General features: G+C 41.1%; 2 protein-coding genes and 1 long non-coding RNA gene across 15 annotated transcripts in view; 1 reads left to right on the top strand and 2 right to left on the bottom strand.

Annotated features, from left to right (window-relative positions):
• pleca (plectin a) overlaps nucleotides 1-27,406 on the bottom strand; it is a 140,259-nt gene that overhangs the window by 57,332 nt on the left and 55,521 nt on the right. For 2 of the 13 annotated variants that reach the window (XM_078175828.1, XM_078175826.1), the window contains exon 1: nucleotides 4,986-5,199. The exons of 9 other annotated variants lie outside the window; for them this stretch is intronic. In XM_078175828.1, coding sequence (XP_078031954.1) covers nucleotides 4,986-5,025 — 40 coding nt within the window. In that variant the 5' untranslated portion in view covers nucleotides 5,026-5,199. Of the gene's footprint in view, nucleotides 1-1,808; nucleotides 3,665-4,985; nucleotides 5,200-27,406 lie in introns of those variants that run through there. 2 more of the 13 variants (XM_078175823.1, XM_078175821.1) reach the window with 1 other exon arrangement.
• Nucleotides 148-25,434, top strand: LOC144467371 (uncharacterized). The gene is made up of 3 exons (XR_013493613.1): nucleotides 148-377; nucleotides 15,107-15,194; nucleotides 25,169-25,434. It is a non-coding gene; the product is annotated as an uncharacterized LOC144467371 (long non-coding RNA).
• On the bottom strand, nucleotides 8,349-10,214 carry LOC144467370 (uncharacterized). The gene has a single exon (XM_078175829.1). It carries the CDS (start codon nucleotides 9,863-9,865, stop codon nucleotides 8,606-8,608), a length of 1,260 nt encoding a protein of 419 aa, XP_078031955.1. The 5' UTR covers nucleotides 9,866-10,214; the 3' UTR covers nucleotides 8,349-8,605.

Here is a 27,406-nt window from a genome sequence, read left to right on the forward strand (position 1 = left end):
TTAAACCTGGCCCTGGGTAAAATCCCTTTTACCTACTTTCACCTTCCCACTGTGTCAAAGGCACCTTGATGCTCCTGCAAATTATAACCCTAACTTACGTGACTGGACAAGCATTACATCAAGCATGTGACACTGCAGATATTTGGAAGTGTTGTCATTATTTACATTACAGGTCCGGTACAAATCAAACAGCCAGAAATCGATCGCAACACCTCCCCCTCTACTGAAAATACATCATTGAAGTGCAGGCAAGTGCTGGGAAGAGGGAATATGACCGTTGCTGATGTACAGGGTGTAGACTTATTGTCTGCACTGCGGCAAATACATGGCTGAAAGCAGAGCTCTTCAAATGCAAATCGGCTGGATACTGACAGAAGGTAGAGATAGCATGCAACCTTGTTTTGCAATGCAATGTTTGCCCTCAATTTACCAGTCAAACCTCTCTTCTAGGCAACCTTTATTTGATCAGTGCTTCAGCTGTGCACTTAACAGAATAATGTATTTGTCACTTTTTGCTTTTTTCCTATATGATTTGTATATTAAGCCCCCTCATTTTCCTTTTAGGAGAAAGTTCTTGGGTCTACTTCTTCCTCTTGTTGCTGCTATCAAAGCCACTCATCCTGTCATAACAAACTCATCAAATCATTGTTGTAAAAATGACTTATCTACTCGAGGTGTGTTCTCCTTGACTTCCTTTGAAAATGATTGTGTATTATCTGACCTAGACCACTGGGAGCAATAAGGGAAAAGTACTGGCTTCAGTTTAGCAAAACAACTAGCCATGTCAGGGTGGTGTGCATCCTGTTACGAACAGTTTTAAATGCCAGCTCTGTGCAGGTAGAGGAGTTATGATGTGCCTGTGGGCTACTTTATCGTTTTTAGGCTGCTTCATTGTCCAAAGTTAATTTCAGAGTGTCTGTTGGCCAAACTGGTTTCTCCCCATACTTTCAGGTGGTAAAAAACACAACAGCCCTTTATCTTCACCTGCACACCGTCAGTCAGACATCCTTTAATTTGCCTAAGGGTTTGTCGTCTGCAGAGGTGTGTTTGACAGCCACCATTGTGCCAAGCTGTGTCAACAGTAAAACAGGCCTGTGCGGGGTGTGTCTGGTGACATTAAAAGTCACACATGCCTGCAGGTAACCTTCAGGCTATTCAGTGAAGCGAAAAGAGAGTAATTCTTTTACCTCTGGCAGCACATGTTTGGTATGTAAAGAGGATATGCTTAGCTTTTAGCACTGGGAGCTTTCCAAAAAGAAACCAGCTGAACAAGTCTACTAAACAATACATGAGTAAATACTTATGAAGATAGATAGTCAAGGGCTAAGTCACCTTAAAGGAACCACACAAATAAAGCCAGATCTCTACCAATACACAGCTTGGATGAAATGATGGAGCATTTCTTTAAAGGCACTATTCAAGAAAAAAAACCCAAGAGGGAGAGCAGAGCTGATGCTGAGGTGTGCACATCTGAGCTCTGACAAAGCCAAAAAAAAAACCTCTGGTCGACCAGAATACTCCACCTCTGACGTCATCACATCACAGCCAGCACTTACAGGGTTAACTGCAACATCTCCATACCACAGGAAACTGAGACGTGTGAGGGAAAAAGAGGGGGGAGCGAGGAAGAGAGAGTGTGTGTGCCACAAAAACACACAGTACAGGAGAGAGCAGTGACGATGGACTTGAACAGCCGGCAAGAAACTATTTCTACAGAAAAAGCTTTGAGCTACCTTCCTCTTAAGGCACTACCACAACCTCTCCTGAAGTAAGCCTCGTATAGCGATAAGTTCTCCAGCTTTTCTTACCTTGCTTCTTCCGCACTCTCCACTGCCAGGCAAGGATTAAGGTAACAATGTGTCCCACAACCACCAGGGCTGGGAACGCATTTCCAGGGGGGCTTGCCGGCATCTGGCCTGGTACAAAGTGGACAGTCCCAGGCTCTGAAGACAGACGGGAGGGCTGGGGAGGCGGAGGAGGGGGGGTGAAAGGTGAGGGGGGAGTGGAGGGGGGTGTGCGCCTAGGGGTGTGGTGCCATCCCGGACTTTAAAACCAGCGCTGCAGCCAAGTTGTCCGTGACTTTTTACGACAGAGAGAAGAACGAAAGAGCACCCCTCCCTCTCCTCTCTTCCCTGTGACTCAGTCCTCTGGCAGAAGTGGCTGGTCTCCCTCCCTCCCTCTCTCCCTCCCCCTTTTCCTGGTACTTTACTCTAACAATTCTGCTCTTTCTCTTCTACACACTCTTCTTTGTCATTTTAAGTTGTACTTATTTTAAGATTAGTTCTAATTCTCCCAGCACGAGCAACTTTGCAGCCTTGAAGTAGTTAGAAAGAAGTTTTGTCCTCCATGGCTCAAGTGACTCCGCTGGTTTTGCCCAACAGGAACTGGCTCAGTGCTTTCCTCGCTCGCTGCAGCCTATCTGCAGGAGTTAATAATATATGAGGCTGTTTTGTGTGGCGCACACACACACACACACACACACACACACACACACACACACACACACACACACACACACACTCAGACCAGTCAGCCTTGATAAGAAGCAAAACTAAGCACGAGTGAGATCCACCTTGGGCCAGTGTCAAAGTTTCCAACTCATTCACTCCATAGGATTTTCTTCTACCCATTGAAGCCCCTTCAGTTATTTTCCACCATGCTTTATGAGTCACAGACCATCCAGGGCCAACCCCTTCCTCCTTTTCCATAATGTTTATACTGAAACCATGCCTCCCACGTTTATTTTTCCCCTATGCAGAATAATCCACTCGCTATCAATCCATTCTCATTATGCAACTTCACTATGTTTCCCCCGATGTTAATTGCTTCCTTATGCTTGGACTGCACTGCCAGTGCATATAAACTTCCCAGAAACCTATTTAACTGGATACAGTTTTACCACTAACTGTTTCAAATCTCCCTTATTTTTAACCCTTAAATCGGAAAGTGCTTTTCATTTCTCCTGTAGACAAGCCCTGTTATTAAAACACTGGGGAGCCTTGGAGAAAAATATATGCTTTAACTAGAGTGAGCCCCTCCTGACAACGTCACTTTAAACACAGTGATTTTGGACATTTTCAAACCTGCCAGTCAGTTGGAACTACAACCTCTATGTCACTATGTGCTCACCAGTAAATTCCTCTTTGAACATCTCACCTGGCTCTCAGCAACATGCCTTTTATATTCAGTCTAACCTCAGTGTATTGAGCTATACAAGGACTGTAAGCTGTTGACACTTGGCGGATCTTCTCTAATAAGCCTAACTATAATGGCACACAACACACCTGCTTGCATCACTGTTGAGACATCAAAACCATATTGCTGCGGGCAAAACGACATCTCTGCCGGAGTTTGTGTTGCCAGAACATCACAGAGGGAACATTAGTTGGTGTGCACTGGAAACAGTGTCACGCAGAAACCCAACACCAAGACTAGTATCATGATCACGCATTGACTGTAATGCCACACACCAATCGTGCTCCATAAAACAAGCAGAAATAGACGTTAAGCCGCCTGGACCTCAAGCTGCCTTTGGCATGAGCACAGCATCAACTTATGTACGGAGGAGAATTCAGAACAGTCTTTTGATGTACAGGCCTTTGACATACCAAAAAGCCCAGAGTACGCCATGACAGAGTTAAGTTAATACATTTAAAGGCATACTTCACAGGCAAAATTATCATTTGTGTATCAATTACTCCCCATGTGTTACGTTATATTCGTGAAGAAAACTTTGTGAACGGAGAATCCAAAAAAGTCGAACATTCTTCATGAATTGAAGTCACTGGGGTCCGCGTTTAACAACAGCAAAAGTATATCAGAACATTTGTTTACAAACTCTCACACAACCCATGCAGTATAATCCAAGTCTCAGTTATCCAGTCGTACACATCATTTGCATTTTCACTAAAATTTTCACAATATAAAACACTCCCACCTGGAAGCAGCATACCCTGAGTGTGTGCAAGCACGCAGAGTTCAAACACATGCACATGCTAAGGGACACTTAGCCATGTGTGAGACTATTTGTACTGACGTGTTTAAAATCATATTGTTTTAATCAAAATGCATGTGCTTGAGGAAGTACTGAGCTTTAAACTGGATAAATGAACTTGGATTATACTGCATGAGTTGTTTGTAAACTGTTTTGACTACTTACTGTAAATTTATTAAGAATGTTGAGCATTTTTGGTTTCTCCGTTGAGCGTGGAGGCACATGAGAAAAATAGTTTTCTTCATGAATTAAGGTAACGCAGTGCATAGTTGTTATACAAATGGTCATTTTGTGGATGAAGTATTCCTTTAAAGTCTCCTCAAAAGTAGAGCAGTAGGTAACAGAGGCTAAAGTACACTCTTAACAAAAGAAAGGGTGATTGTATGAGTGATTTTCATCTGGCAGTTAATTCTGGGTGAGACCTCATATGATCCCAGTTTCAAAATGTCAACCAAATCCCCAAAGCTTTAGAAAACTGGCAGCATAATTTGGCAATTACTAACAGTGAAGACCGAGCAAAGGGAATAAAACCAAGGCAGCAGTACAAACGTCTGGAATAAATTCATTCCAGCACTCCTTTATGGGAGGAGTCAGCCCCCTCCCACTCTCTTCACATGGTATGTGTTTGCTCAATGATTCCCATATTGTGATGCATACTCTGCATACCCACACGGAGGCAATAAAGCTGAACTTCACATCCATACAGTCATCCACAGTCTGTTAAGTAAAAAGTTCTTTTGATTTGACTTAAAATGCCTCAATCACTAATGACAAAGATTTCCCAAAGAGCACAGGTAGGTGAGCAATGATAGGAATGTCAGAGATGTTTTTAATCTTCTAACAAGATACTGATGCCGGGAGTGGCACTGTCCTCAGATGACATGCATAATGCAGGAAATTCAACTCTGCTTAGTTTTCTTCCTGTCACAGCATCCCCTAATGCACTGATATAGAGTTTAAAATGAAAAGTTTCTATAAAAAGCAAACCTACCATCTCGTGGTCCTGGACAAAAACAGCAGCATAAGTCCATCTTTGCTCAGCGTCTTCACAACTTTTAGAGAAAATACTGAACTGCCAAGGAGTCAAATCTGACCTCACGACATTGTGTTCTGATGAAAACCAGGGGGGCGTGCTAAAAAAGCACGGAGAAAAAATAAAAAAGAGAACCGGAGGCTCGGCTGGGAAGTGAAAACTAGACAGCGTTGCGAGTTTGACTTAATTTGTGAGGCTCTCCTCAGTGGAAACAGCATATCATGCGTGGTGGTTTCTGACGAGCGCCACTGGATGGAATCCATGTGCAGGGCTGCAGAAACTCCCAGGGACACATTTTCTTACAGGATTTAGACAAAGAGCGGAAAACATGATTTATGCCAGCAAGCTACTATAACAAAGGCTTCTCTGTGGAAAAACTGGAGACAGTTAAAACATGCCCCCACATCCACAGGATATGGATCATACTGTTTGACTATAACAGCAATGACTGATTTAAAACTAAAACGTGAGAGCTGGACCAGCTTACTGATATTAGAAAACAATTACATTTGAGGATAATTTTTATCATATCATATATTAACATATTGCACACACATCTGTACAGCTCTGTCTTTATACAAATATAAAGCTTTATGTTGGCCGTATTTCTTGTTATGGTTTAGTTACTGTGATTTAAGAACATTAACTGAATACTATTCCTCGTACCACCCAGTTACAGTTAGTTTTATGATACATTAAAGGTAGCCGGTGTTAAATTATTAATCAAATGAAAAAAATGATTATTCACAAGCAAAAATGCAAAAAATATTCACTATAATTCAAGTTTCTCAAATACGATTATTTACTGCTTTCTTTGTTTTATATAATTGCATCATGAATAACTTTAATTTGGGACTTTCAGTCAAACAAAACAAATTAAAATAAAGATGTGATCTTGGGCTCTCATCTTGGGGCTTTACTATTATTTTACATTTTATCAACAAAATGATTTATCCCTTCAGTATTGGAAGAAAAAAAATCATCACTTGCACACAGTAATAATAATACTAAGCAAAACTAAAATGTTTTATCTACTCAAGGCAGTGTACAGTCTGTGCATCTTTAGGGCGTGTTATCTATGCAGCTGTGCATAATTTCTGAGCCCACCCAGGCCTGGTGCTTCACTCTGATGCCCTGTATTCACCCGTAACAATCTTAATCGGGGGCGAGACGCGGAGCAGCCAGTCAGGGGCTCTCCTTGCTGCCCACACCCCCTGGATTAAACACCAGGGAACATGATCCCAGACAGTGCCAGGCGGCGTGGGTGGTGTCTACCTCAAGGTTTATGGTGTAAAGTTATGAACTATAATTTGCTTTGGTCTTATTCTCTATATAAACACTTGCTGTACGCCTGAACTCAGAATAAACCAGACACAGTGTGCAATTCCGGTGAAAAAAAAAAAATACAATCTTAGGAACACTTAAAACAATGTGTTGTCACTTCAACACAAAGGCCTGTCCCGGACTGTTATCTGATACAGTGAGAGACACACCCATACCTGCTTCATCCTCTTTGGTCCTCTACACAAGATCAGACTCACCATTAAGTATTTCTGTGCTGACACCTTTTGGTAAGAAGACAGAACTGTTCCCTACCTTGGCCGTGTTGAATCAAAGCCTCCATGAAGTCTCTAGTATAACTCACTTCCATCGTAGCTCAGTGGTTTCTTGTTGATTTCTCTTATATCACGTAATAAATGCCACACATAGTACTATGAGACAGCGGGTTAGTGACTGTGTGCTGCTGTGGCTGCCCCATTCAAATACAGTATGGTCTTTTTAAATGTTGGAGTTTACTTTCATTGCAGGCTGGGCTAAAACACAGGAGGGCAGATGAAAGGTGGCAACTGCCACATGTTCTCATCTGGACTGCTTCTGCTGCTTCGCCCTTCTTGCGGAGGCACAGGCAGGAAAAGCTGAGTGTGGCTTAATTGGACTCAAATTTCCCAGTCTCTCTGCTTAGTCATATATCAGCCTCAACAATGGAAAGTTCTCAGGCAGGCTGCATATTAAGGTAAAGCCTGGAACTTAAATATGTGGCTTCTGTACAGGCACTGATCATCATCAAGCTGTGTGAGGCTTCATAAATATTTATATGGGAACTCTGGCAAATGCTGCACATTCTGCAAGATGAAGAGAAAACCACTGTACGATCTGTGCACGTAAATAATGTGCAATTCAGTAGCAGGACAGTATTTAAAGCAGATCACTTTTCCCCCAGCAGGTGGCAGAATGAACTCCATCAGTCATTTATGTGCAAACATAACTCAGTATCGACAATATCTACATAAATGTACAGGATACTAAAGTTAAGTCCCAAAATTCCAGTTGTTTAAAATCTGCAAATTTGTTCATGGATTTAATTCTGCACAAGCCATGAAAAACAAACTAAAGGCTTGACTAATACCTAATATAGGCCCAACTTCCTTGAACTAAACTGTATGTGTATATGCATGTATATCTATGCCTTGATTTTGTTAAAGTTGGTCTGACTGGATGCGTGCGTTCATGTGTCAGTATAGACTATAAATAAACACTCTAGGATAACTGCCTATGTCTGTACTTGTATGGAACGAGCATGTATCAGCATTACTAAACTGATGATCTGCTACCTTGGCCTAAATAAGCATGAACTAAGTCACAGCTTCCGGTTTTATTTCACCCCTAAACATGTCTCAGGAAGCACTTATAAATATTTGCCGTGTAGATAAAACAGAGGAGGCCTGAAGCATCACAGGCAACACTAATTGCAGGCAAAGGACACTGGCTCAGTGACCAGTGCTGTTGTAAAAAAAAAAAAAAAAAAAAACTTAAAAGGTAACTTTTGTATTTTCCAACTTGGACCCTATTTTCCTATGTTTTTGTTGCTAAGTGGCTGATGTAGGGTTGCTGTGATATACCGGTTTCAAGGTATAGCGTGATATAAAAGTTGACAGTTATCATATCGTGTACATTTGCTTATCTATGATATTAAAAAAAAAAGTTTAACTGCATGGAGAATCTCCCCTTTATTTTTGTTATTTTCACAGGGGAGACTTTACACATACTGATTCTCATTAGTCACTTAGACACAAAAATATAGGAAAACAGGGTCCATGTTGAAAAATATTTCAGTTACCCTTTAAATTATGGAAATCTAAATCCAAATCTATGATATTTAGTAAATTAAAAAACCCTGATATCTCAATATGCAAATAGGTATGTGCTTTGTTTAAAAATCTTGCCTGCACACATGGCCTCTTTTTGAGCATTGTGCAGATTTCTACATAAAATCAATTATGGGATTCATATTATATGAGATTCAAATTTAGATATAAAACTACACTTCATAACTTGTCATGCAAGTGAGCCACAAGTTGGCACAATTCCGTATGCATCCAGTAAAATGATACCTAATTGGCAGTCTGGTTGTTGTTTAGCTGTATGGAAAATGACAAGAGCATTACTTGTATTGCTAGATGATCAAATTATCTCTCTCTCTCAACCTCCCAAACAGAAGCAGTGCCCATAGCAACACCAAGATAGCCTTTATTACAGACAAGAGGAAAGAGGAGGAAACAGATGAAGAGCAGGAAGAACTAAGGCAAGCTCAAACCTTCTAAGAAGTCAGGCCACACCCTCTGATCATCCTGTTCCTCCTCAGGGTCCTCTGTGAGGAAGCTCTGGTCTCCCTGATGCAGATTGGTCTTTAGAACAACAACTGGACACTCTGAAGGGACAACAAGGCTGGGACAGTCTGCCGTAAAGGCTGCACTGGTGGAGATCTTGGAGATTTTGATATGAATGTCCTTCTCTGTGACTTTGTGGGTGTTCTCTATATCAACGTTGTCATCATCCACCACTTTTTCTGTGGCTGTTGATGGACAGGTTGCTGAGTCATGGTCAGGATCAGACATCTCAGTTTGATGGTCAACCATCGCATATTCACCAGGCTCAGCTTCAGGCAATTCCTCTCCAGGTACATCCAAGGCTAGATTAGAGGTTTCTCGTCTTGTCAGTTCTTCTGTGGGCTCCTGCATCTTCACACATTCAGAATCCTCAAAAGCTTCAATCGAGTGAGCAGCAGTCAACTTAACAACTTCCCTCACTTGGGCACAAGGACCCATATGAACAGTCGGCATCTCTTTGGAGAACTCTGGTACATTTAAAGAAGAGGGGACTGAAGAAATGGCTAGCTTGGCCTCCTTGAATGAATCAGAACATCTGGTGGCTCTGTCGTCAGTTGGAAGACAAGAAACTCTAAAACTTTTCCTGTTACCCTTCTTGGCCCAATGTTCCTCTCCTCTGCAGAAATCCTTGTCTCTCTTAAAAAAGGTTTGGGTCTGAACACCAGGCTGGCCAAGTGATGCATCAAACTGGTAAGTGCCTCTAAAGTTTTTTGGAGGCCTCTCAGATTGTTCGCTCTCTTCAGATCTCTTGTGGCGGTAAATGTACCTGTCCATCATGGTTTCTTGGCTTCCTCTTCCAGGCTTGGGTTTTGGGATGTATGATGGGGGGCCTTTCACTGTATGGACTCGTGTTGTGGATGCAGGGCGACGAACACGTTGAAGGGGGGCTGGCACGATCTCCGGTGGCAGGTGCAAGTAATCTCGCAAGTATGCAATCCCTTCATTGGTAAGGTAGTAATAGGCATGTTTCCAAGCAAAAGTCTCCCTTACACAGCCCTTAGATTTCAGAGAGCCCATTGCGCGGATCACCTTTAGGTTGGTAACCCCCTTGACATCAGGGTGCATGGAATGTGGACACTTATCCTTCTTGGCTACAATGACACCATCTCGAAAGAGAAGCTCATAGATTGCCCTCAGGTCGGCTAAGGGCATTACCATTCCAGCCACCATTTTGACTTTGAGTTTTCTTTAAGATCTTCAAAGAATTTCTTCTTGAAATATCTCTGACTACCACCGCTTCAGTATATAGTGTTTGCATGCGGTAACATCACACGAACAAGACAAAAATCTCTCATCTGCATCAGTTTTACCTCACTGTAATGAAGGTTCTATCTACCAAATTGCCGTCATGAGTCAGCATGAAAAAACAACGATGCTCACAACCCCTCCTACCTTTCTCTGTCCCCAGTCGAAGGAGAAACTGTGTGGACGAGAGGCGAGAGGCAAGAAAGGAGGAGAATTCAAGAGGGTGTGTGCACACAGAAAGAAAACAGAAACCAAAGGGATCAGAGTGCGTAGAGAAGCTTTGTACCCTGTGGGACTGATGGGCATTACTGCTACAAACCCAGCACCGTCTCATTAACCAGTTTTAAGCCAAATATGAAATAATCTAACATAAATACAAGTCAAACAAAACCTCATCTAAGATTTTCTTATACATAGCTCATAAATAGGTAAGATTGCTTGTTTTAGCAAATACAAATTTCCTTTATGTATTTGGAAAGGATAAATGAAATAAACATTGTAGTTTTAGTACTCATATTCTCATTGTTCTGTATTTCTTACAAATCAACAATCTCAGTATTTTCTTGAAACTGAATATTATTAGTCTCTTCATCTTTTGCATTTTATCTTGAGATATTGACAATGATTTTACAAAAAAGAAAATCAGAAAAATTAATTTAAATTTGGTAAAACACTTGCAAACAAGCAGAGTTATCTCTCCAATGGTAGAACTTTGTCTAGTTTCCTAAATAATGTATAAGAGTTTAAATACATATACATATGATACAACAATTAAGGACAAATTCCTGAAACAATGTACAGGTCTGTGTTTCAGGCCTGAAATTAGTCAAAAACATTATTTTCCAACTGACGAAATTAAACCACACTCAAAAAGCATGCTGTTATACAGATGTAAATTAAAGGCTTTGCTCCTCTCTTTCATTTAGTTGTGCTAGACAGCACTCAGAAACTTTCATTGGTGTAAAGATTTATATGAGAAAACTAACAGTGTGTACTGAGACAGTTGGTTTACAACTGATGCTCTGTTTGTAAAGGGAGGTCAAGTGTGGCTCTGGGAGGAAGAGAGCTGACAGATAAAAGGTTTATCTTATGACGTCAGAGATGACTCACAACCAGCTATCAACAGGTCTGAGGGGAAAACCACGTCAACACGAAACACAACACACAATTGTAGCCAGTCTACAACTTTTAAAAACAACAGATTGATGGTATTTAACATGTCACTTTGACAAAAAGCAAGGGTACAAAATGAACAGCACTCTTTGTATATTAAACCACTGAAGGTGCTTAATGTAACATACTGTCAACACTACTACTCATTTTCAAAGGCTGGGAGTCATGTCAGAGTTTTCCTTTTAGAAAGACCAAACCTACAGCTCAACCACTGAGAGAATCCATGATCTCTGGTCTCTCTAATTTTCCCTGAGCAGTCATAGCCCACATCCCCAACCAGCCAACTCTGCAAACCTAAATGGAAAAGCCATCAAGTCATTTCTTTCCCTTAAGAGAGGACAATTGTGCCTGTGTTTAATCCTCTGTTACTCAGCCTCCTCTGTGACCGATTGCCACTGGAAAGCAAAATGGAGTCCAGGATAACCACTGTTGCTAGTGGGGCTAAAAATACAAGGAGGAGGTTGGAAAATGTTTGCAGGGGATGGTGGTTTTTCCCATTGGCCTTTATATAAGTGGTACAACTGTGCCCTCCTCTGACAGATCCTGACGGTCATCCCGTAATTAATATCAGAATAAAGCATATACAACAGTATCCTCTGCAGACCCCCTTAAAGGGACAGTTCAGCCCCAAGTCATAAATAGATATTATTCCTCATATCTCTGATGTATTTATCAATCTAGATTGTTTTAGTGGGAGTTGAAGAGTGTTGGAAATATTGGCCATAGAGATGTCTGCCTTCTCTTGAATACAATGGAAGTAGATGGCACTCAGCTTGTTGCACTCAAAGCGCCCAAAAAAAATGGCAACATTTGGAAAACTCAACAACAAAGGCTCTCTCCAGAAATCATGACTCGTATACTCAAGATAATCCACAGATTTTGTTGTGAGCAGTTTCATGTATGAACTATTTTATTTTTACCGAACTACGCCTGCCAACCATATCACTGTGCAGAAGGAGGTGTGCATGTACTCTGCATGAGGTGTAAAACATCCTCCTTGGCTGGGCTATTATGTCAGGTAACTCGGTGGGTGCTAGGCTAGCTAGCAGTAGATGCATGCTACTAAGAGATACTGCTGTTGAGAACCACAAGTCGAGTGCCATCTAGTTCCATTATATTGGACAGAAGGCAAACATCTCTGAGTTGATATCGGCAACACTCTGCAACCCACACCAAAACAATCTAGACTACTAAATAGCACTACAGGTAAGGGGGAAAATACATAGTTTTGATTTTGGGATAATTGTCCCTTTTAGAGTCCCAGACTGTGCACAGCACCTGATACAGGGAAAACTGATGAGCTTACTGAGAAGCTTCAAGTTCTGCAAGTACCAGAGAACATCTGTTAGCACTGTTTACAGTAGTTTGGAGGAGTCACCATTTGAATAATTCATTCCTTGCAACCATCTTGTAATCCCCTTAATGAAAATCACCTTTGGCCTGTTTGTTTGTCACTCTATTTGTCAAGAAAATAAATGTGAAACAGATTCCTGCTCTACTGGGAGCTATGTTTCATAACAAATGTCTGGGAGTAAAAGCATGCAGAAGAGGAGATAAGCTTAGTAAGGACTCCAGGAGGTCTGGGTTTAACAGTATTAGTCAATAATTCTTACAGTTAAATGGGGGCTTTCTTCAGTATTTAGTGTAGGCCACATAAAATGCCAAATACAATAGGATATTTTTAAAAGTCTTGTTAGTCACACTGAACACCGCAGATAGAGATAACCCCACCCTTTTGGGGCATGGCAATATTAAAACAATCACTGCAAATAATTTGTGTGCCAGACAAGAAAAGGCTCCACTGCGGATCATACCAGGCAAATGATGTGCTGCCAATTCCCTGGTATTTTGATAGCCAAGAATGATAAACTGAAGCAGTAAGTGAAGATATTTGGAAGAAAGAATCACAAATCATAAACACAGCTGAACTGCTGCTTTGCTAGCACGGGCAAAGTCTTGATATATGGCACAGCAGATAAAATCACTTATGGTAGAAGAAAACAGATTTTTCTCACAGTGCAAGAATTTAGCAGTATTTTTCATCTAAAGCCTTGAGACCTGTGTTATGTTGGTTCATTGGATGCAGAGACTTTATCACCATGTGCTCTTCATTACCTGTCCCTTGGCTCTAAATCAAACAAACCAACAGATGTTTGTTTGGTTATTTCTACCAAACTGCAGATGGGGAGACATGAAACAGTCTGTACCTGCGTCAAACCTCTTCTAGCTTCACCTCTCAACTAAAGCCTTTCTTATGAAACACAGTACACAAAGTATTGGCTATAATAAAATCATAGATGTATAAACTAGAAAAGTCGAGTGCAGATCTCCGCCAGGTGGCTGCGTTGCAGCTGGAAATAAAAATACAAGTGGCTGCTAAATTTGCTCACCAGCCCAAAAAAAATAATTGTAATCTACTGAGTAGATGATGTTGCAAGTGAACAAAAATTTAATTTGTGCAGTACAGTATGACACCGTGCGGGGGACAGAAGAAAATCAGGTTGCAGCCATGGAAGTCGGACCACGGAGAGCTGCAACTGGTAGAATTTTCCCTCCCAGCTCTGTTACAGTCAAGATGGCGAGGAAGGTTACAAAATCGGGGGCTCGTTATCCCAGTATTTTACCTTACTTTGGTGGATCATAACATAATGGGTTGGAATTCATCTGCAGATGCTCTAGCTCAAACTGAGACCAAACTGAATTTCAGCTTTGAGCCATGAAAAATGCCAAAAAATGTGGCCTGCAACAGACTAGGTAAGGCTTCTTGGTTTTAGCCAAGTTGATTCACGGAAAACTTGCAGCCCCTACCCACTTAAGCGGAGTGAGGAGTCAGCAGTCAATGACGGTATGAAACATTCAGTAAACCAGGTTTTTCAACAGTTATGAATCAACGCAACCACAAGAGATCCTTAGCATACAGTCATAAATGTGAACACATAATATGAGGCTGATTGGCCCAGCAGTTTGCAAGATCAACTGCAGACAGACAGGTACACCGATGCACACACACATGACCAAACGCATGATCCCCTCCAGGCTTATGCCTGATGGAGACAATAATAAAAGCTTAGAATGAGTCATTAATTAATTATCCACCCAACGGGAATTAATACAGTATGTGGAAACTTCCCAAAATGAAGACAGGATGGGAAAATCACCAATACATCGTGGTTATTCTGAGCAGCTACCCCATGAGAATATGTGTAACCAGGAGGAAGCCCAGCATGCTAAATCTTTGCCTGGATATAAATAAATAAGGTGGTTTTATTATGTCCCTCTTTAAACCGTGTTGAAAGCTCATTGCCATGGTGGAAGCGACAGACGTCGAAAGAATGGAGACAAGTCAAGGTGACAGTGGCTGCTTTAAAACCAAACCCTTTCAACTCCTCTGGCAGATGAAGTGGTCTCTGCATTCCAGTACAGACTTTATAGCGAGTAATTTAAGCTGTATGGTTGTCTTCCAAGTCATTAAATGCAACTCTGCATTTTGACATTGGAAACAGAGTGGTGAGAAAAATGCTTGAAGACACACACACATACACATCTGCTGATACGCTAAATGTCTATTCTGCAATGATCACAATCTAGCATGCACCCAATATGCTGATCAATAAACACCAAAGGCCGTTCTGCTTGGTAAACTGTCTGCAGTGAAATAAAAGCCAGTTTCCCTGCATAATCTAAGTATCAGAGGGTGCCACTTGATCTGTCTTCGTCTATGTTCAAACTGTTCTCTCTGTTCTGGGGTTGGATCTTACATCTGTCCACCTCATGTCCACTAAATTTAAAAAACCTTTTACTGACTGGAAGAACATATTTTTCCAAGGAAGACTGATGATCACCTGATGTGCCTTAAAAAAAAGGTTTAAAGACTTAAAAACAACAAGCAGTAATGCAAAACACCTATTTCATGATGACTTGCTGGAAATCACAAATAAAAAAAAACACCATTATTAATTAAGCCAGGGTCTCACTCTCTCTATTTATCCTCAGGACAGAAGAAGCTTTGCTATGTGGTTTACAAGTGAGCAAGAAAATGAAGACAAAGAGACAAAGACAAAGAGAATAGAAGAAAGAATGGGTGAGTGTAAAATAAAACTGATTCTTAATATTTCATCGTGTTTTCTTACTGAAAAAATTGAAATATTAAAATATAAATGTAAAACTCTTGGCAACACAGACTCACGCAGACTTCATGTATTACTGGATTCTAAAATTTTTAATTTATGCTTTAGCAAATGGCTTTAAGTCATCTCCATGATTACCAGAGACCTATTTTCCTAAATACAAAAATATAGAGACATTGAACAACATTGCCCATTTGTGACAGTCATACAGAGGCAGTACTCATAGTTAACTAGCGAACAACGTTTCACCTTTGAAATGGGAAAGAACTTTCCTTTTCTACATGTGGAGACAATAATTGTCCACCAGCAATTACAGCTGGCTTTTACATTTGTGTTTTCCATTACTGCGCTTGTGTTTTTCAAATTTGCAAAGCATTGTGGATATGCAGCTCCTTCAAAAGATCTCAGCTACTGTTAATAAAACCCTGTCCGAAAAGTATGATGACGATTTGCCTTTGTCCCATCTGGGACTGACACAAACCAGCTGTGTCTGTAAAGGAACGAGCAGATGGGGCGAGGAAGGCCAGTGAAGCCACCCAGGTTTTCCCTGGTTTTATATGTTCATAACCAACAATTGTCCATGAGCAAGATGGTGAACTCACCTGCAGGGTGCTGTTCTGTTGCTGACAAGTGAAGACAGACTGGAACTCAAATCAAAGTCTAAAGGATGACAAGTCATATCAGCCAGGTGGTGGTGCAAGGCATTTACCATCAACTTACAACACAAAGGTAATGAGTATGAAATGTCTGACTGCAAAAAACTGTAATGTATCAGTTAATTTGCTACACCCATGAGATGTTTTTAATTTGGGTATGAGGAAAGTACATCATAAATTCAGTCTTCAACAGGATGTTGACATGACAAAGCAGAGCAAAAAGATTCAGCTGGTATTGCACAAACCACCCAGGCTATAAATGTTGTTCAGCATAAAAGCATTGAGTTGTCTAGAGGGCAATTGAGGTAAAATGGCTGTCAGTATGAGCAGCTAATGGATGCTCAGAGGACAGTGCATCATGAGTTTGGCTGAACCACTGTAACTTTATGAGAAAACCCCGGGAGGCATCTCAGGGAGGCATGGAGCAGCTGCGGTGTCGACAGAACGATATAAAGCATTTAAAGTGGAAATGCTGCTCAGTGCAAAGGTGACGGGATTTTGTTTGTCTGAAAGATCACTGAGCTAAAATGGCCGACTTGGAGAACGGCTAATGGATGACTGCACTTTGCCAGAGTTGTCATTTTGCCAAATCAGATCATAAGAGCATCTTGTGATTAAGAGGAACAAATCCATAGCAACAGAAGAGGAAGAAATATGAGAGTTTCCGTGTGTGCGTGTGTGTGTGTGTGTGTGTGTGTGTGTGTGTGTGTGTGTGTGTGTGTGAGCGTGTGTGTGCTAGAGACTGGCTACTGCAGTGAGTCATCAAAAGCCCACGGCGGGGTGTGGTCAGCCAGGAATGCCTGTAACCATAGAAACATGACACACCATAGAAATATGAGTAAATATATGGGGCCAGAGCAGCGGTCAGAGGAGATAGCATTGCTACTAGCAACACACAAAACAGACAGACTCTTCCTGGAAGTGAAAGTCACTCAGTGGTTTTATCACCACTCAACCATAACTGACCATCCAAAAGTTTCAGATGATAAAAACATCAAAAGACGGGCAAACTGGCAGCGTGGATGCGGAATGAGGTGAGCACAGGCTGGTTTTGACATTATTTTGGAGAGGGTGTTTTCCATGTTTCCACGCGCACACATTCCATCTCCAGTCCATAAAACCTAAATTCAAAATATAAATCTGACCACAGACACCCCCAGTTACATTATTAAAAGAATACTTAACTGTATCTGAACTGTTTCCTATCTTCCAAACACTCATAGCTTCTCTCACAATATAGCTATTTACACCACTCACATCAATGCCTCCTTCAGAAGCTCTGCTGGAAGCAACATTTTGAGTTATTCATTGGCGAAACAAGGTTTGTTTACGACATACTGAACATACCGATCAACAGAAGGGAGTTGATCACACTGCAGGAGTGGTGTGAAATATTTTCATTTTGTTTTTTTACTCTCTGACATGCATTTTGTGTGACTCTGGGTCACCACTGGAATCTACTGTAATTGCTGTTAATCCAAACTGACAGCCATATTTTATGCTTACAAGGAATGAAAATCCAAAGATATGTGGGAGTATTCCTTAAACTTTAAGCTGTTTTGGCTTTCAGATTCAAAACCAAACTGATAAATAGTGATTAGCGCTGTAACAGTGTGTGCATATGTGCCTAACTGTCTGGTGCACACTACTGCATGCAGGATAAACAATCTGTAGATTGGTGCACATAACATGGAACGTAAGTACACAATCATAATTTCCACCCAGAAACTTCTACAGGAGTTGCAAATTGTTAGCAACAAGCTGATTGGTGTGCGAGTCATTTCACAATTTGGCCAGCGCAAATAAACCCACCTGCGGGTCCCCAGTCAGCTATAACAACAATGGAGAGAGAGCTATGAAAAAGATGAGGACAATGTGTCAGCTTTGCTCCACAGTTGTAGGGTCTGTGAATAGAAACAGATCCAACATGCTAATGCACATTTAACGGTATCACCCAGATGTGCCAATCACCAGAATGATAAATGTTTGGGTGTTCTGAATGTTTGAATATAGCCAGCGTGGAACTAATCAAAATACTGTTCCTGATGCACAAGTTTTATTTCTTATTTTTCTATGTCTCTTGCATTTTCATTTTCATTGCATAAGAGATGCTTTTCATTTTTATAGCCTGTTGTGACCTGTCACATCTCAGGAGAGTGTTTGTTCAGTGTTTTTACAGTGCAATATGTAAGTGTTTAAAATGTTCCTAATTTTCATAATGAAAATAATTTACCAAAGTAGTCAGTGGGCAAAATGTTATGGTCAGTCCCCAGCAGGAGGAATGTGTCTGTCTTTGACACTTGCACCACTGTCTGTTAAAAATAAATGAAAAGAAACTGATCCTTGTGTAATGGAGTTGTTTTCCACTGTGCCAAACATGCACCGAACCGTGATTTCTAAACCAGGGTCTGAACGGAACCATGACATTTGCGTACCAGTATGCGCTTAACAGTGCTTGCTTGAATTTTAACAACAGAACATATAAGTTGCACAGAAACTGGGAGCGCTACACTGAACTTCACAGCCACATCAACAAGTCTGGCATGTGGCAAAAGGAGACTGGCTCTACATCCTGAGGAGAGAGTGTATATGTGTAGGTTTGGTAATGGCTGTTATATAACTCTAGGATGCTAATGAAGATGCAGGCTGATTGAAACTGGTCTGTTCTCATCATGATTTAAAAAAAAAATATTGAATATCAGTGAGAAATTAGTGATGAATGTTGGCTCTGAGAAACCTAATTAGAGGGAAATTTCGGTTTATTTCAACCTGTCTCCTATCGTCCTAAATTTGTTTCAAGTGACTAGTGACATAAAAATAATAGTTAGCATGTTAGCCTAGATACAGCCGGTGCGCATAGTAGCGTCAGACCTGTTAAAACGTAAGTGAAAGGGCATACCTTCAAGTGCAAAGTTAGTCCACTAAACAAGCTTTTTTTCCCACAAAGACCGCCTCATATCGTTAGAATAAATGTCAGAGAACATATAGAAAACGACATGTAAACGTGTTGTCTTACCTTACCGGTGTGGTGCCATGTTTGTTTACCATTTAGCTCTGCTTTCCAAAGTGCGGCCAAAATATCGCGAGAACAAGCAGCGATCTCATACCATGCCTGAAATCTCGCGAGAACAAGCAGCAACAACTGGAAGGCAGAACCGAACAGTAGCCTGAAAAGTTCATTCATTTATTTTATGAAAGATTTATAGAATAATGGCTGACTTTTTGCCAGACTTCGACTTTGTGGAGGAGGAATTTGATTTTGCAGAGTTTGATGGCTGCCCTTATTTATTTGAGCCAGAATACACTGACGAAGAGCTGACGTGAAATTGAAGAATGGAGGAGGAGACAGAGAGAGGTGCAACAGGTAGAGGACGAGAGAGGAGGAATGGCTGCTGCAAGGCTGCATAGCTCTGGAGATTGGTGGTGTACCTGTGAATGCTGTGCCCCAGTGCCCACAGAAGAGGAATGCCTCTGTTGCAAGGAATGGGACCGGTTGCAGCCTTATTTTCAAGGTCTGGATGTGTCCCAGGACGAGACACCTCCACCTGGAGTAGTATCCAGCTGGGCTTTATCTAGAGCTCGTGAGATTTCAGGCACAGTATGAGATCGCTGCTTGTTCTCGCGATATTTCGGCCGCGCTTTGGATAGCAGAGCTAAATGGTAAACAAACATGGCACCACACCGGTAAGGTAAGACAACACGTTTACATGTCGTTTTGTATATGTTCTCTGACATTTATCCTAACGATATGAGGCGGTCTTTGTGGAAAAAAGCTTGTTTAGTGGACTAACTTTGCACTTGAAAGTTGCCCTTTCACTGACGCTACTATGCGCCCCGGCTGTATCTAGGCTAACGGCTAACATGCTAACTATTATTTTTATGTCACTAGTCACTTGAAACAAATTTAGGACGATAGGAGACGGGTTGAAATAAACCAAAATTTCCCTTTAAGCAGCACTTTTCAACCATGGAGGCTTTAAGGGAGTTCCACAGCTCATTAAAATACCCTTATTTTCAGACTTTGAGCACAGTCTTCTTAGATGCTAACTAAACTTTGTCTACACTGCAGTCACTGTGAGGATATCCCCCAAAAGGAATTTGGGGTAATGGGTAATATATCCACTGTGACAACAATGATGTTTTCGACTGCCAGATAAACAAGAACAAAACCTAAAGGCACTTTGGCAAAGCCCATCACGACACTCCCATAGATACAAACCTCCTTAGACCAGGAAAGACTCTGAGGCCACTTTGTCAGCATGATATGTGTGCGGTGCCATTAGTGGAGTCCTATATATCAATTTTGCCCTCCTCATAAACCCAACCGTGACAGTGTGAAAGGGGCTACTTGAAAATAAACCCTTTCACTGAGTGCTTCACCTCCCCTCTGTCAAGCTCCATTCCCCTCTCATCTGTCCTCTTCCAGGTCACTCCCAGACTTTGCACAACCATGACAAAAATGCATGATAGTAACTATGAGGTGCCTGGAGGAAGAGTGGCAAAGGAGAGGTCTCATGAGGAAAGAGCAGATTTTTTCATATGCTGGGGCGCCTTGCTGGCTGTTGTCGGCTGTTTTGCCTGCGGTGAGGGTTGGCAAACAAACAGCCCCTGCAGCTTTTATAACTTCATCTCATGCCAGGCAAGTTCTGGAAATGGCACAAGGACGATGGCTTTATAACTTACAATTACTGACAAACTTAAATGTCAGTCGAAGGGTTGCCTGAATATAACCTACTCTGGAAAGTTACATAAGCAAAATATAGTATATGTCTCATGTGTAGGAAACTTTAAGTACTTTGAGCTTTGCAACACAAATCTAAGAAGGCATCAAAGTCATTCAACAAGTTAATTAATGCCAAAACAATCAACTTCTTGTTCAAGTAATTTAGGAGGAAAAAGGCCAAATGCAAGGATTTACTGATGAGGATTATTGATTTTCTTTATTATCATAAATTGAATATCTTAGGTTTTGGACTGTTGGGGCATGTGTCCATATAAGCACTAAGCATTTTTTAAGGAAGCGCTGCGTGTGGGTTTTGTTTCTGTGACACCAACATCTTAACATTAATGTTAGCTATGTAGCTAACGGAACGCTATATTAATAGAGGGTTGACTACACAGCTAACAACAAGTGCATAATGTGTATGGTGATAAAAGCACAACATTCACCAGCAGGGGTGCATCATCAAGAGCGGCAAACAAGGCAAATGTTTGGGGGGGCTCCAAAAGAAATTTGGAAAAAGAGACCCTGGTGGCTCTATCGGCATTATGTGGACAGTACAGATGGGCCTATTTTTCAGTAAATAAATGCTACAACTCCTCAAGACCCAAGCCAAGTTCCTGTGTCTTGCTTGTCACCTGCTGACTAAAGTGAAGGGGGTTAGCCCCCTTGGGCTTCTTTGCCTGGAGCGCCCCAGAGTCTAGGTTTGCCACTGCCCAGGGTCATTCAATGTCTGGCCGAGCTGCTCCCACACATGGGCTTTTCTGTCGTGTTGTCATAGTTCTAACTGCATATGTGGCCTCATATGCTCTCTCCTCATGGGAACAATTGAAAAAAAGACGCTGAGAGCAGCACCTTTCCTCTAGGCAGCCTCATGCGGCCACATATGCTCTCTCCGCACTTGGAACAACCGAAAAACGGTACTAGCCAGTTATCTTATATAAGATGTCACCTTGGGCTCTGAGAAGTTGTGATGATCATTTATCACTTTTTTTTTGTATATACTTAATGACAGATTGTGTAAGCCATTACAAAGAATAGATTAAAAGAAAATAACAATTAGTTTCAGCCCTAATATCACACATAAAGCAGACACTTTTGTAAAACTGACTGTGCATCACATGTGATTCCATCCTTTCACCAAGAGGTTAAAGATTTCATTTGAGATACAAAAGTACAGAAGGAAAGACAGGGGCAGAGACATAGACACCCTCGAGCTGCAGATCAGATACAGATGCAATTGATTCAACTTGGCATCAGAGCAAAGACTATGTCAGACATGATGACGAACATCCTGCAGCCTCTCATGCCACCAACAACCGCAGCACAGGCTGCCCGGTCACTATCATCATTATGCTGAATGAAAAGCTGTATTCATTTGAAAGCCAGGGCACATACAAAGCTGGTGTGTAACAAGTGGAAAATGAATTGGATCAGTGGTGTAGGGATATTGTGACATAGACAGAGACCTAATTTTTAATAACACTGTTGTCCGAGAGGATCATTGCATTAGGAGCTCACCCTTTCTGTGCCACCTGACAGCCTCCACTGGCCCTCACTGGAGCCATGGCTCAACCCCACAATCAGTTTTAAAGCCAGGAACAGCCACTTACCTAGAAGAAAATAAAAACAAGAAAGAAGCAAACACAGTTAGAAAAAAGCAGTTGGTTCCAAAGTGAAATATCCACTGTTTCAAAAACATACTCTTTAAAATTTAACAGCCTGTAAAAATGGAGAAAAGGTATTTTTAAAACAGAAGTGGTCCTGAATCACAAACATCAAGTGTTGCTGCAGTGGTTAATGGATTGAGCAGTGCCAGGGCTAATGGAGAAAATGCTTTTAATGGCATGAGATAGAGATTAATGTGCAGACCACAGGACCATTCTAGGCAACAGTAAAGACAGGAAAATAAAGCCAAATATCATGATAAAAGCTATGGAAATAGCAGCTGTCTTTATAGCACTTAACTCAATGCAATCTCATTAAGGCCTCTACCAATTTGCTTTAGCCTGCAGTAGCTTCACTAACAGTGCCACCTTCTGGCCACATAAGAGACAGCTCAAAACTCAGAAGCAGCTGTGTTTAAAAACTTGTCTTACAAGTGGTTTCAGTGGTCACCTGGTTTCAATCCCGCAGCTGATTCCCCTTTCACTGACAAAACAAAGCATGAAGAGTGTAATCATGTCTCACCAAGGGGAGGATTAGAGGAAGGAGTGGATGATTAGGCAGGATGTGTCAAATTATGGAGGCAGTTGCCCTTCTGAATTACAGGAAACCTGGGGTTAATGAGATTATGTAATCATATCAGCTAAGTTAGAAGGCCACTCTGCTGAGATCGCAGCCAGACGTATCAACCAGCATGACTGACAGACTCACTGACAGCTCTAACACGATTACACTGACGATTACTGAGGAATACAGACCAAAAGAGGACCACTCACCCCACACACACACACACACACACACACACACACACACACTCAGAAATCAAACTCTTCATTATACAAAGAACTCAATTAAGATAAACTGCACTGATTTTATTGGACTCTGTGAAAGTTCATGTTTCTGGTACTGGTTACCTTTTTTAAGTCATGAATTGCTAAAGTGATTCCATTACTTTACACAATCACTGGACAAATCTGAGATGTGAGTGGCAGTTCAAAGGTCTAGAAGCAGGCTATACCAATCCTATTGTGACCCATAATACACTCGCACTGCATTCAAGAGCTCACATCAGGTTAAAATGTAAGCAAAGCAAAGTGGTATTCGTTATTTTAGAGGTTTGTCACATTTCTTTTCCTTTCAAGACGTAAATCTTGGTTTGACAGTTTTGTGTTGTGTGTAAAAAAATCAATTTGTAATCTGTTGTCCATAGTATGAGTGTGAGTATGTGAATACCTAATGCAGTAATGACTGCCCAGTGTTGCTATTTATTAGCAAGATTAGCAAAAATATTTGAGTTTTGCCACAGTGTTTTAAAGGAATAGTTCAACCTCCAAATGATCATTTGTATATCAAACACTCACCCTGTGTTACCTTGAATTCGGAAAGAAAACTTTGTTTTTTTCTTATGTTTCCAGTAAACGAAGAATCCAGAAACAGAGAAAATTCTTAATGAATTAAAGTCATAGGGGTCTGCATTTAACAATGCAAAACTGCATAAAAACATCGGTTTACAAACTCTAACACAACTCATGCAGTATGATCAAAGACGTTATCCAGTCGTATGCTCAGTACTTCCCAAGCAGACAGCCCTTTCTAATAGGGAACTGAACAGAGAACAAAACCTTTCTATGTTCTCTTAAAAGCAGACTCCACTAACAAACACAGTAATTTTACCTCACTGAACACAGGAGCTGCTGGTCACCTCTGCTGTAACAGGTAGTTTGTTTGTGTTAGCGTGTGACTTCGGTGTTTCTAAATGGTTCATTTGGACTCATTGTGGCAGTAGAAGACCAGAAGTTCCCATGTTCAGTGAGGTAAAATTGCTATTTTTGTAAATGTAGTCCAGCTTTGAGGAAAGCAGACATATGTTTCACATTCAGTTCAGTTTTTAGCAAAAATGCATGTGTTTGGAAAGTACTAAGCATGCGACTGGCTAAATCTTCTTGGATTCTCTTGAATGACACAGCACAAGTTGTGTGAGAGTTTGTAAACTGATGTTTTGATAAAGTTTTGCTGTTGTTAAATGTGGTCACCTATGATTTCAATTCATGAAGAATTTTCTCCATTTTTGAATTTTTCATTTATCATGGAGGCATACAAGAAACACTAAGTCTTCTCACAAAATGAACATAACGGGTGAGTAATTGATATACAAATGGTCATTTGGGGTAGAAGTATTCCTCTAAAGGAATAATTTTAGGGGCATTTTAGCAGTGTTTACTATTTAAAGCTATAATACCTGATTTTTTTGGTCACTTCGGTTGCTTCAAAAACAGTGGTGGTGATTCACTGTACTTTAAGCTCTGTTTTGGTTTCCCCCAACTCCTAGGAGAATTATGGAGCTATTAGGCCGTTAAATGTTAGGTGCTAACTTTGTCTGCAGTTTGGTGCTTGCAGTAATTCTCTGTGTTTGTCACAGTAAAGCCCCTTCCCTTTCGCATGCAAGTAGTCACGTGATCCATTGTTAAAAGTATACTACGCAGGAACTGTCAGTTACTGTTTGTAAACAATATTGTTGGCAAAAGTGACCACCAACCCCAGATTCACTCTCATTCGCTGATTTCAGTGTAGTGTCCACCATTTTTGTAGCTGCTTACAGTCTGGCACTTGGTTGCTAGCTTTTTATTAAGTCCTAACCTAAACCCACTCGCACGCTGTCCCTAGAAACATCCCTGGGGTCTTGGCAGATAGATACACTGCTACCCACTTATATTGGGTCATATGTGATGATTGAGGGGGATTACTTTTACATTACTTATACATTATTTTACAGGAAAGTGCACCTTTAATGTAAAGATAGTTAAACCACTTTGAATAGGATGATATAAACTCTTGTGTCTTTTTATCTCTCCGCATGCAATATACACTTTGCACAACGTGACTCCAGTTTTCCCATCTGGAGTGAATCATACCCCTGGCTGGACAGAAACAGGTGAGGAATCTGAAACATGGCCGTCCACCAATTCCTGCGGCTCAAATAGCAACTGAAGCATCTCAGAGCAACCGAATACTGCTGCCACTGAAACTGCAAGGGTGATATATGAGCCCTTCATCTCTGAGCGTTAAAATACAGACAGGATGTATGCCTCAGCAACATTCAACAGACACGCCTCATGAATGAAACCACTTGACACATGATACTTACAACTGTATAGAAATATGACAATAAACATCCAGATTTCACACACATTAAATGCATTCGTGAGTGTCTCTTACTTCTAACTACAACTCCCTCTGCTCTGTCCAAATGACAGCAGCCGTTTTTTTTATCCCCTGCATTGTCCCTGTGGATCATCTTGTGCTGGGAAATTCTTGGCGAGCAGAAAGTGCAGCAGTGGACGAAAGAGAAAACGCTGCTGTACTGGACTGTTATCTGCAGACCAAACAGAACACGACTGCACATGCACATGTACAGGTCACTGTGGGAAATAAGCCAGTCATACAGGGATACTTATTTATCTCCAGACTGCAGATTCAAATCTAAACTATACACTTACAGGTCCTTAGGGAGCCACATAATAACCCTGTCATAACTTTAACCATGCTGTCTTTTTACTTTATGAATGTGGTTATGGAGAGTCCACATATTGTTTATTTATCCAACTGGAAGCTGCCATCAGGCCTGTGAATCAATGCATCATTAGAAGAGGGAGTTTCACCAAATGATCATTAAGGAGTCTTGATACTATAAAAAATATACAAAAACAATATCCTGTTTTTGGACAAGTAATATCTAAAGTTAATCAATTAAACAATAGAAAATATCACCACAAATACATGAATTTACTTTAGTTTTCTTCAAAAGTGAGCATGTGTTAAAGATGTGTCTCGCTGATACTGCAATAACAGGCAATGTCAAAACAATGTCACATGTATCCATGACATTAGAAGGCACTTCCTGTTCGCCTCTGTTCGTGTTCGACACAATGGTCCGCCCGCAGGGCTGCAAGGGTGAAAAAGACAGCTGATGACCCAGGATCACCTGCAGGGCTTATTGGCAAACATGCTGTCAGCTGCTGCCTGTTCAGCACTCTGTATACACTACATAACTCGTAATACAGTAAAAACAATGGCTGACCCTGTCTGAGCAACAGTCGCTGTTGTTATGAAAAGGAAATGAAGTGAAAGCGCCCAGCAAAGACTGCTGCCATCAGTAAACAAACCAACACTTGATTAGCCAAATACATGTAATATGAAAAGCAGTATCTGGTAATATCTGTTATATATGTATTGTTATGTGTGGTGTATGTTTGCTTCCTCCTGAACACAAGTACATGTTCATACCAATGACTGTAAATGAAGACGGACGACATGACAGCTCCCCAAAACAGTTATAGGCTGCATTATAGGTCATAAACCTTGCCCCCTCCATGTTAGCGGATAGCACATGTACCAAACTAAAAACTTAAAGTTAACATCAAAAAGATGGCTTCTGTCATTTTCGATGGTTCTCATCATGCTGGTGTTTGTTCAGGTGTTTGTTTTTCTTATAAGTTTGGTTTTAATTCATTATTCATGCTATGAAAAGGGGGTTTGACGTCATGATTGACAGCTGTGTGTGTCAGCTGTGTGCTTGCTATCAATGATGCAGCTCGTGATTGGGTCGGATGGGTGTATCAACGGGACCTCTATACTGGGGTTCCACTTCCCCATTGCTACTGCGCAGACTCTGGCTCCAAATGTTTAAAATGGCAGCAGAAATATCTGTAATATTCTGGCTTCATTTTTGCACAGTGGGAGGGAGTGAAGTCATGTTATCAATCTTGATATAAAGTCTATGGTATGTACAGAAAATGACTTATGACCGTTTTTGATGGACTTGAAAGTTTCTCACTTTGCCCCATTTCCAATACAACCTGTGCCTCTACCAGCTAAAGCTTACTCCTCCATTTTGCATGTTCACGTCTAGGGGTAGGGTGTGTGATTTCTGTTGGGATAGAGGGGTCGGCTGAAGTGTAGGGGCTACGTGGCCCTCCAAATGAGGGATTTCAAGAAGCACGTTTCAATTATTATGAGAAATCATCGGCAAGATGATTGTACTGTACGAGCAAAAAACACACAAAAAAAGCTTTTTCTTTGTCAATAAAGATTAAAAAATACGATATCCACTGTATTATCTTAGTTT

This window comes from Epinephelus lanceolatus, chromosome 16 (genome assembly GCF_041903045.1).
Source record: "Epinephelus lanceolatus isolate andai-2023 chromosome 16, ASM4190304v1, whole genome shotgun sequence".
Lineage (NCBI taxonomy): Eukaryota > Metazoa > Chordata > Actinopteri > Perciformes > Serranidae > Epinephelus > Epinephelus lanceolatus.

Bases quoted from the DNA above. Each gene is read 5' to 3' on its own strand.
- LOC144467370 (XM_078175829.1), bottom strand. From the start codon at position 9,865: ATGGTGGCTGGAATGGTAATGCCCTTAGCCGACCTGAGGGCAATCTAT.